We start from the raw sequence: 10,872 nt of genomic DNA, 5'->3' as shown, positions 1-10,872 counted from the left end.
GCTTTGAGACTGGTTTGAAGCGCTACCCTTGGACATGTTTGAAGCCGTGGTTTAGATTCTGGTGGAGACATTCATTAAACTGATAAAATCTAAACAGTTTATTTGCCTTATACTTCAGCAGTCTGGCACAGCTGTGAACAGAATTTCAGGGTGTTTAGGCACAAATTAAATTAAAACTATCTGTGTTCAAGCACAACTCTACTGATTATCTTTGTTGCAATTGTACAGTATTTGCATACTATTTTTCAGAAAACCAAAACATTCATTCTAGCAGCTTGCAGTTTTTTGCAGAAATGTTGGCGGAGAGCTTTGTCATAACCATTTTTGAAACACGTTTGGGTAACGGGCTGCCAACAGTTTGCCCTTTTAAGATTTGTGTTTTACTTGCAGCTATGTGCAGAAATCTTTGAAGAACTTGAAAGTAACCTATCTTCCTTTAACAATTATTTTTATCTTGAATGGTTGTTCCCACATCAGATACAGGTTTATAGGTGAACATGAGAGCCTGAAGCCCTCTGTCTGGTGTGGTGCGTGCTCTTATCCACGTCTTCCTGGCATGGCAGCTGTACAGGCCTCCACTTTCCCACTCAGATGGATGTTGAATCCTGCCCCTGTAAAGTGTGATCTGGGATCACAGGCCCTCAAAGATCTGAGGGTCTGGGCAGGGATCCCCAGTGAGCTGTAGCACCTCTTATGCTATATTCAATTCGTTTCATGCTAAAGCTGTGTCACTGCTAGGGCTTGGTTTTGAAAGGGAAGCTGGATATCAGCTCATCATAAGATGCTTTTGTTTTGCTACCTGGTATTTCAGGTGGATTCTGGAATTTTCCTTCTCCTTTTGGACTTGCTCCTTTGTGAAAACACACGCTGTGGGGTAGGGGATACAGTCATACGATCTCTGGTTGTGGTGCAGCTAAAGGGAGAGCCAACCAGAGGCTTCACAAAATTATTGTCATTGGTCTCATGCAAAGATCTTTTGTTTGTTTGTTTGAAGTCTGTCACACTTTTGAGTAGTAACATAGTGGGTGGTTTTATATTTTTCAACAAGTGGGTAATATTCCTTCATAACACACAAAAATTCAAAGTCAGTCAGAGAGAGGGTCTGAGATATTCTCAGCTGAGTCTGAGATACTCAGTCATGGAGATACTGAAACCGACCATCTGTCAGTGCTGTGAGAATAGCAGACTTGGATCTCTCTGAATGAAAGTAATGGCTCCAACTATGTTGCAACTGCATCTACTCTCTGGGCTTCTAAAGAGTCATGAAATTCTTTTCCCAGTTTTGTGAATGCATGTTTTAACCCTGAGCCTTTCCAGCAATGTCTCATTTAACATGGCCAAATGGATCTTTTAAAATAAGTGACATCATCCCTGCAGGACCTCAGTTTTGCAGAACACCTCGTGTGCACTGCCAAGGGTGAAGCAGGGGGAATCTGCACTGCCTCTGAGCACTGCTGCAAGGGAAAACACGGAAGATGGTGTTTGATTTACTGCTCTGTTTGGGAAGCGTATCACCGGTCTTGGTGTTTGACCTGCAGATGGTACAAGAGGAAGTTACATCTCCTTTGTATGGTAGTTATATCTACAGGTGTATGTAACTACAAAAGTGTTGAAATGACGACTTTGTAAGGAAGAAGTTTGTACTAAATTAATTATTTCCTTGCTCCAGCAAGGCAAACATAGGTAAAGGTCCCATCGCTGTCTCTTAATTCTCTTCTGTATTTCATATTCTGATATTCTGGTCCTGTGATGTTGTTTAGCATTATTGTGAGCAGCCCCAAGGAGAAAGACTTGGGGGTGTTGGTTGATGAGAAGCTCGACATGACCCAGCAATGTGCGCTCAGAGCCCAGAAAGACAACCATGTCCTGGGCTGCATCCAAAGCAGCATGGCCAGCAGGGCAAGGCAGGGGATTCTGCCCCCCTGCTCTGCTCTGGTGAGATCTCACTTCAAGTACTGTATCCAGCTCTAGGGTCCCCAGTGTAAGAAGCACGTGGACCTGCTGGAGCAAGTCCAGAGGAGGCCACGAAGATGCTCAGAGGGCTGGGGCACCTGTCCTATGGCAACAGGCTGATAGAGCTGGGGTTGTTCAGCCCAGAGAGGAGAAGGCTTTGGGGAGACCCTAGAGCACCTTCCAGTACCTAAAGAGGTCCTACAAGAGACCTGGAGAGGGACTTTTTACAAAGGCATGTAGTGATAGGACAAGGGGAACGGCTTTAAACTGAAAGAAGGCAGGTTTAGATTCAATGTTAGGAAGAAAATCTTTGCTGTGAGAGTGATGAGGCAGTGGAACAAGTTGCCTAGGAAAGTTGTGGATGCCTCATCCCTGAAAGTGTTCAAGGCCAGGTTGGATGGGGCCTTGACAAAGCTGGTCCTGTGGAAGGTGTCTCTGCCCATGGTCAGGAGGAAGTGGAACTGGATCATTTATAAGGTTTCTTCCAACCCAAACCATTCTGTACGTGTGTTTTCTACATTTCTCCCTGTGTCTCTGCAGCCTTCATTATGTTCTCATGCCTCTCTTAACTGCCTGAATTTGTTCTTGCCTTCTTTTGTCACAGTTGGAGGGACAGAGTCCCAAACAAATACCCTCCTTCCTCTAGGGCTGTCGATGCAAATCTCCCTTGCTTTCCCTGGTTGCAGTTTGTCATTTGCAAGTTACAGGCAGAACTACACTAATGTGACATGGAGGGCTGAGACACAGTTGCTTTTGAGCTGTATCAAGGAAAAGACACTGTATAATACCACATGAAGTTTGACTTCTTTTCAAAAACTCCTTCTTTTCATTATTTCCTTCAGTGAATAATTGGGAATGTCTGATGTGGTTACTGCATTTTCTTCTTTGATATGTGCACATACAAGATGGTGTCCTCCCACAGAAGGATTTTCACTTTAAGAAATTAAATACCCAAGTATGTCTAAATGAATAAATAATTTCTAAATGCATCTGTATTCATGAATTATATCACATGAACGAGGCAAAATACAACTGCTTAAAAGCAACTGGTACAATAAATATGCCTTGGAAATAGCAAGTTGAACAATTTCAAAACCTCCTCATGAGGGCAGATTTCAAATGTTTAACAACTTCAAAAGGAAATGTGAATTTTCAAAGTCTTTTTTCAGTGTGAGATAATTTGTTTGCAGGAGGCACCATGTTGAAAGTTAGCACTGGTGACTACAAGCTCTGCCATGTACCTTGCAGGCTGTACATGGACATGAAGCACAGACCCAACCTAGTAAATCCTCCCTCTCCAAAGATGTAGTCAGCTCAAGCAGAGCATCACCCTGTCATGGCCATCCCATTTCTGGCTGCAGAATGGGAGTTGTTCAGTGCTAACAGGAGTAACTCTGCTCAGCAATGTAGAAATACCTGAGAAGCCTTGACTTCCAGAAAGGGAGAAATACTGAGCCCCTGAAAATCAGGCTTCTGTAAGGGCATCTCAGGCAGTATGCTCAAATATCAAAGTATCCCTAGTATTTATTACCCTATAGAAAGCAAGACCATAAATTCTCATTCACATTGAAGAATTGTTTGTAAGCTGCAACATAACAAAGCAAACAGATTTTCCAGAAAAGATTTTGTGAGGTTGTATTCATTAATCTCATTAAATCCTGGTGTTGTTCAATGGTGGGCACTGTTTAGGTTAAGGTATTTATTGTATTCTTTCTGATCATTTTTTACCCTGTCTCCTGGATAAGTCCTTGCTTCTGTTTAGCTTAGGAATTGCTGGTTTTTAATGGTTGACATGTATTTATAATTTTGGCAGTGCCGTTTCCCCAGGTGTTACCCAAGTTTCTTCCAGAACATCTAAGACCTAGCCAACATAATGAATCACTGACACCATTTATTTTTTTTTCAATAGGAAATGGGAAAGGCTTAAGAAAGTGTCTACCTAACACCGAATAATACTTTTGTGATTGATTTTTTTTGTAATTGCTGTAGCCATGCTGCAACACTGCCCAAGCATGTGCCCAAGTGTTAGATGGGGCCTGGGGCATAGAGCATAGGATCCTGTGCTGGGTGGCTCTCACTGGTGATTGATCCCAAATAGCCCAGTTTCTTATCCAGGTGAGCTGAGAAGGCACCAGAAAACAGGATGAATCCCACACCCTGCCCCTTGGGAGCATGTTACAGTGACACATCCCTTTCCAGAGATGGCTGCCCCAACTTCCCAGGCACTCAAGCAGCCCCTTCACCCCTCCCCATATCCATTTTCTAGCTCTCTGGTGCTCATACTCCTTCTGGCAATGTAATACAGTTTCCAACACATTATGTAAGGTTCATGTTTGTCACCTTTTAACCCCCAGATGTGGGGTTTTCTTTTGATCCGTGTTTTCCAACACATCTAAGAGCAGGCTGTGCATAAAAGAGTAAAGGCACATTCCTTTTGAAGCTATGTATTCATTTTGTTCAATTAATATTGTGTAGAGAGCGTGCTGGTGGATTTTGTATGTATACATTACTGGAAACCAAAATTACTATGTGCTGGAGATAAAGTTAGCTTTTGAAATTCCTTTTCCCCTTTAAAATAAAAATAGAAGAATCTGCCTTTAATTGACCACTTCAGTCATCACAGAGGCTTCCTGTGTGCAGAGGCTTTGCTTTTAATATCTGTTTTCCCTTGACTTTAAAGAGTAGGCTTTATTTGCAAGTTTATTATAGAAGCGTTCAAATTAGAGGTGGGCTGAAACCGCAAAGTTTGTGTCTGGATCTGGATGCATCTTTCTGAAAGTTTGAAAGTCCAGGTTTTTGATTGTCCTGACCAGAGATTTCAGAGGTGTCTATAAAATTCAGTTTCAGAGCCACATCTCCTGGGTGTGGAAACCCAACACTTCAGTTCAAGCTCATTTCCCCAGTTTATTTCGTAAAGTAAGTTTATGTAATGGATTATTAGCGGTGTGACAGAAAGGAAGAGCTTCCATAATTTCATTTTTTCTTCAGATGAGAAAATAAGTGTAAACAGTATTTGCCCAGACACATAACAATATGAACAAGTGTCATTCAATGCAAGATGGTCACAATATCCTTATCACGTTGAAGCCCTTCTCAGCAGGGTCTCATGGTATAATTTACACTTTCTACCACAGGGCTGGGAGAAGGTTCTGCTCTTCTTCACCCGGACAGCAGGTCCCACCCTCGGTCCTTGGAGAAGAGTGCCTGGAGGGCTTTCAAGGAGTCACAGTGCCATCATATGCTGAAACACCTTCACAATGGAGCCCGGATCACTGTACAAATGCCTCCCAATATTGAGGGCCACTGGGTCTCTACTGGGTAAGGAAAGATAAAACAAGATGCTTGGGATGGGGAAGAGAAGGGGATAAAGAACCAGAGAGGGAAGGATGAATATTCCCACTTTCAACAGCAGGGGAAATATTTTCTTTAGTATGGTGATGCTCTAAATGCCAGATGCTCTCTCTATATTTATGCATAAAAGGAGAAGGAGCAGCATTATGTACATTAAAATAGCATGCCATAAAGCTGTCTTGTTGAATCAGTTCATTGTCTGGATTTTAAACAGCATGCTGTGAAATATCTTTAAATCTCTCTGAATAGGAAGGAGCCTACCAGGCTGCCAAAATGGATGCTCATTCAAACACAACATTGTACTGTATCTGTCTCCATACTTTAGATCCATTGAATGGGTCCTTGTTTTCAGAGCATGTGTCTAGCACAGGTTTTATTAGCAAAAGAAATTATTAGCTGTATTTCACTAGTTCTTTTGCTCTTTATACCTGATGACTTGTATTTCAGAGATTGTTTTGCTTTCTGTGTCTCAGCAGGCAATATTCACATGCTCATTGGAAGTGACTTGTAGTAGGAAAGGCTGGGGGGTTTTTTAACAGAAAGGAGTGTATTTCAGGATGAGAGGAAATGGTCTCAAGTTACACCAGGGGAGGTTTAGATTAGATATTAGGAAAAAATTCTTCACTGTAAGGGTGGTCAGGCACTGGAATAGGCTGCCCAGGGAAGTGGTGGAGTTAACATCTCTGGAAGTGTTCAAAAGGTGTGCAGATGTGGCACTTGGGATGTGGTTTGGTAGTGAACATTGTGATGCTGGGTTAAGGGCTGGACTCAGTGGTCTTAGAGGTCTTTTCCAACCTTAACAATTCTGTTTATATTAAGCAGTGTAGAGGTGACAAGGGGAACAAGTTTGAAGGCAAAGAAGGGCTTTCTACAGGAAATGGAATTTAACTGCCATTTACACTCTTAGAAAAAAAAAAAAGGGGGGGTCAAAAAAAGAGGAAAAAAACCAACCAAACCTGAATATTGCATGGTCCAAATTCAAGCCAAGTAGAAGTTTTGCATTAATGGTCAGAAGTTTGCATTAACTGCGACCCCTGTTGAATGTTTGAGTGAAAAAGCTGAGCACATGATCCTGCATATCCTCAGCAGACCAGAGCTCATGGAGTTACACTGAGAAGCTTCTAGAGCAGCTTATAAGCCAGTTCTTTGTGCTGTTCCCTGGACGTATTGCGTTTCACTTTCTGATGTTATCAGTCATTCTGCTAAATTTACCATGCAAAAGAGAGCAATAGATGTTTAATAAGCTGCTACTCTTTTCAACAAAGAATTGAGTCACATGGTGGTCCCTAGACAAAAGGCAAAAGCAAAACACAATTCAAAGTATTTAAGCCTACAAGATAAAGCCTTTAGATATGATCATCATGAAACAGTATATTAATAGCAGCAGAGGGAATTGTTGGATTATTGGCAGGCCACAGATGCCTAGTTCCTATTTACTCCCCTTCCTGCTGGAGGGACAGTAGCACCCAGGTGTCTCTGTGGACCTGTGTGGGGCTTGTTGCTTGTAGTGTACATGATGTGCCACCTTGCTAAAATTTTGTTTCCACGCTTGCTTTCTTCCCACAGCTGCGAAGTCAGAGCAGGCCCAGAGTTCATCACAAGATCTTACAGGTTCTACCACAACAATACGTTCAAGGCCTATCAGTTCTATTACGGTGGCAATCGCTGCACAAACCCCATCTACACCTTAGTCATACGTGGCAAAATACGTCTCCGACAGGCGTCCTGGATCATCCGGGGGGGCACCGAGGCCGACTACCAGCTCCGCAACATACAGATCATATGCCACAACGAAGCAGTAGCCAAAAAATTAAGTGAGCTGGTGAACCAGACGTGTCCTGGATTTATCCCAGAAGATAGTCCCTGGGAGCAGGATGTGAGCTATGATTTGCTGAGAGAAGAGAATGGCTGTGAATGCACCAAAGCTCTGAATTTTGCCATGCATGAACTCCAGCTGATCCGTGTGGAGAAGCAGTACCTGCACCACAATTTAGACCACCTTGTGGAGGAGCTATTCCTCGGAGACATTCACACTGATGCTACTCAGAGGAGGTACTATCGGCCCTCTAGTTACCAACCTCCTCTTCAAAATGCCAAGGTACGTGTGTGTGGGTTAGCATCTAACCTCTTTTAAAGGTTCTGATGACAAAGCCCAGATCACTCAGTTCTTCTAAGTGCACTGGTGTAACCAGTGTGCTTCTAATACAGGGGGTCGATTACAGCCTTAATTAACAGATGATCACAGAACTTACTTTGTGAGAACAGTAACTTTACTGTGGTTTATGTGACTGCATCAAATATGCAAAAAAAGTAATCTGGTGAACTAAAGTCAATAAAGGCCACTCTGAAGATGGAATCAGAGACTTGTGGGCAGAAGTAGGAGTGGTTGGCTGGGACCATGGCTGTAGGCTAGAAGCTGAGAGGAAGGTTTCATTTAGAACTGAGATAGCAGAAGAGGAGCAGGCATCAGTGGATGCTTCTATAGCTGCATGGGGGGCCAGGGAGAGAGGAAATGAAATATGAATATCAGCATATGGATGTTGGGTGATCCATAACCTGAGGAGGAGACGAGGAATTGGAAGGTAAACACATGGGTCAGCATGAAGGGAAAAAAACTGATGGACTGTGCAGGTCATGGATCCTGACATAGGCACACACATTAATGAAATGAAAAACAGGTGAATTTTGAATGGGGCTCTAATTCCATTTGATAATTCAGTTTTCAAAAGCGGCCTCAAAGTGCCCTCAGCTTCATCGGGAACTGATCAACCCATAGTAAGCTAAGTAAAACTCAAACAGAGCAGACACTGATGGCCTGTAGCAGGAAGGCTGTTTATAGATCCTTCCTGGTGACATTTCAAAGGCAGGCAGCAACTGGAACCACATTGCCAGGTGCTGCGGTGTCGGTGTGCTCCAGCTGGGCATTGCCACTTCCAGCTAATGGGTTACCACCATTTTTCATCATCGCAAATGGTTCAAAAACCAGCTACAGCTTATCAGCAATGGCAGGAAACACAACAGGAGAAGGGAGAGTTTTGATGAAAAACCCTTGGCTTTCCCTTCCATTCAAAACTGTCTGCCCTGGCTTGTTTCTGTCTCCTGTGAACAAAAAATTTTAGTAGGTTAGATCTTTATGTGATCTGCCTTTAATTGCTTTGTAGCCTGGCCTAGGGATCATTTTAATCCACAGTCAACTGTTTTGATGTATGAAAACTGCTGTAATTTCTGTCATTCTTATGCTGTCTTCAAGTGACCAAGGACAAATTTGAGTTTTCTTTTAAAACTTACCATCCCAAAACAGAGAGTTTCAGCAGCAGCAGCAGATGTACCATGGCACAATCCTCTTCAAAATTTTGCTTTTCTTTAATTGATTCAACCAACCACATCAACTTTCACTTTACTGATTTGGGAGTGAGGGTTCTTTACTAGATCCCTTTCTTGCAGGTATCTGTAGATAGAAATTGTCAGACACCAGCTATATTGTGTCTGTTCTAGAAAAGACTGTAGATCTTTTTCCAACCACTTGAAACAGAGACAAAATCTTGATTTAAATCACTGTAGCTGAGTATTTTTTCTGGTCTAATCTAGGTGTCTTATTCTGGGCGTCTTATTCTGGGCTGATATATAATATAGTAAATGCCTACGCTTCCACCTTGTAGTAATTTCATTACAGTCAGAGCAGTCAGATGTATGCTCAGCCAGCTTTATGAAATTAAGATTGTTGTCCTGGCCTGCTGCAATTTTAGGACACACAGGTAATGATTTTCCTGCCTATCTGTTCTGTTACTGTAGCATCCTTTTTTCCCCTCTAAAATATAGCGGCTCAAAAATACAGTGTTCGAACTTAAGGACCAAATTTTGCGTAAGAGAGGTGTGTTTCTTGAGACAGGTTAGCTAAGAGAAGCTGGGCCTGCTGATACTAGGCTTTCAGCATGATATAAATAGCAATACCCCTAAAAAATGAACCTTTGCCTCAGCTGCTGTGAAAGATTCCAGGATGTGGGTTTGTTGGTTTGTACCTAAGCATGAAGATCTCTATACCAACAGGTTCTCAACAGGCCCTCTGACCTACTGTTTGCCAAATGTAGGAAGAATAGTAACAGAAGTGCTTTTTTTCTTTTTTTTTTTTTTTGAAGTCCAGGCAAACATACCATTGAAAGGTTATAACCCTTTCTTTTTGAACTCTTTTCCTTTTCTAATTGTTGCTCCACTGGGACCCAGCTGAAAATGAGTTTAAATGCTAAATTGAGTTTAAAACTACAAGTCACAGACTCCTCTGGAAACTGGACACCATGAATAAATAGAAACGTTAAATCAACTTGTTTTTTTAAGGTTTCTACAGTCATACCAAGAGGTTGGGGAGGCCAGGAAATTGCTTCTGAAGTGAATCAGGTGTATTGTGTGGAATCTTTCATTTAAGGCTTTTTTCATTTCCTTTTTATTTATTTATATTTTAGACTCATAAAGGCCTGCCTAAAATAAGCTAAGAGGATGCACATTTTGAGTTAAATTTATAGTGAAGCCTCTATATAGAAGAAAGTTCCACCCAGCCCAAGAGTTTACACAGCCTGTAAGTTGGATGTGGTAGCCTCATTCATTACTTATGTGGTTGAAATGAACGGTAATTAAAAGCAAATGATTGCTGGATATGTTAGGAATGCCAAAGCCACATGATCAGGATTTTAAACAAATAGAATTGGACCTTATCCAAATTCCTGCAGCAATTTCACCACGGGATGGTAAATCAAAAGGGCTGTCCAAAAACCAGACAGCTTTATGCTGAGCTACAAATCTGAATAAATTCACAGATTACCATATCTTAAGTGTTCATATAAAATCAGGGAGCTTTAAAAAACATATAATATGTCATCTCTTAAGGCTTTACGAATTCTCTTAGATAAGAACATACCTTAAAAAAATTCCTCCTGTAAAACACATGGAAGTTCTTGAGTGCAGATGATGAATAAGTCACTATATAGATTTATCTTGGCTGTTTTCTAACCTGGCTTGAGATATCAGTTAGGACTGGCTGATGAATGGAGATGAACATCTTTGATGTCTCTTGACGTTGCAAGTTTATCAAGTGATTCAAGCTATCACACATGAAGCTTCTTCAGCCAGCATGGGAGAGCACATGGGTGGGAAGGCAGGATGGGGGAACTGCTTGGCCATCATCACGTATATTACACAAAATGTTCCCTGTTAGGACAACACCAAGGAGGCTGCCTGATTGGTTGTAATATCACAAACATATACAGGGACTTGTAGCATGAAGGAAGGCTTGAATGCCGTGTTCGTTCTCTGTGCAGGACAGAAGATGTTTTCACAAATGTCTGCTCTAAACTACAGAAAATGTGTACAAGAGCAGTACTGGGAGACTTATTTCACATGTAATTGCCTCAGCAATATTGCTTTGTAAACAAAGAATTCCTTGTGCTATTTTATCATGTGACAGTAACGGGAAGGATGGGGCAGGACTGTGCTGACTGGTCATTCTGGTTAGATCATTACTTAGGAATATGGCTGACATGGTCTGGAACATCACAAGAAACCAAAAAAGTGCTAGGA

The 10,872-nt window shown here is 41.9% G+C and overlaps 1 protein-coding gene across 1 annotated transcript in view; it reads left to right on the top strand.

The window, feature by feature from the left end:
- Positions 1-5,068: 5,068 nt before the first annotated feature.
- APCDD1 (APC down-regulated 1) overlaps positions 5,069-10,872 on the top strand; it is a gene marked incomplete at its 5' end in the record, with an annotated part of 18,284 nt that continues 12,480 nt past the window's right edge. Inside the window, 2 exons of the mRNA XM_017729435.1 lie at positions 5,069-5,271; positions 6,871-7,402. Coding sequence (XP_017584924.1) covers positions 5,069-5,271; positions 6,871-7,402 — 735 coding nt within the window. The remainder of the gene's footprint in view (positions 5,272-6,870; positions 7,403-10,872) is intronic.

This window comes from Corvus brachyrhynchos, unplaced genomic scaffold, assembly GCF_000691975.1.
Source record: "Corvus brachyrhynchos isolate BGI_N302 unplaced genomic scaffold, ASM69197v1 scaffold331, whole genome shotgun sequence".
Lineage (NCBI taxonomy): Eukaryota > Metazoa > Chordata > Aves > Passeriformes > Corvidae > Corvus > Corvus brachyrhynchos.
The sequence above is the reverse complement of the archived record's forward strand: the minus strand, read 5'-3'. Positions and strand labels throughout refer to the sequence as shown.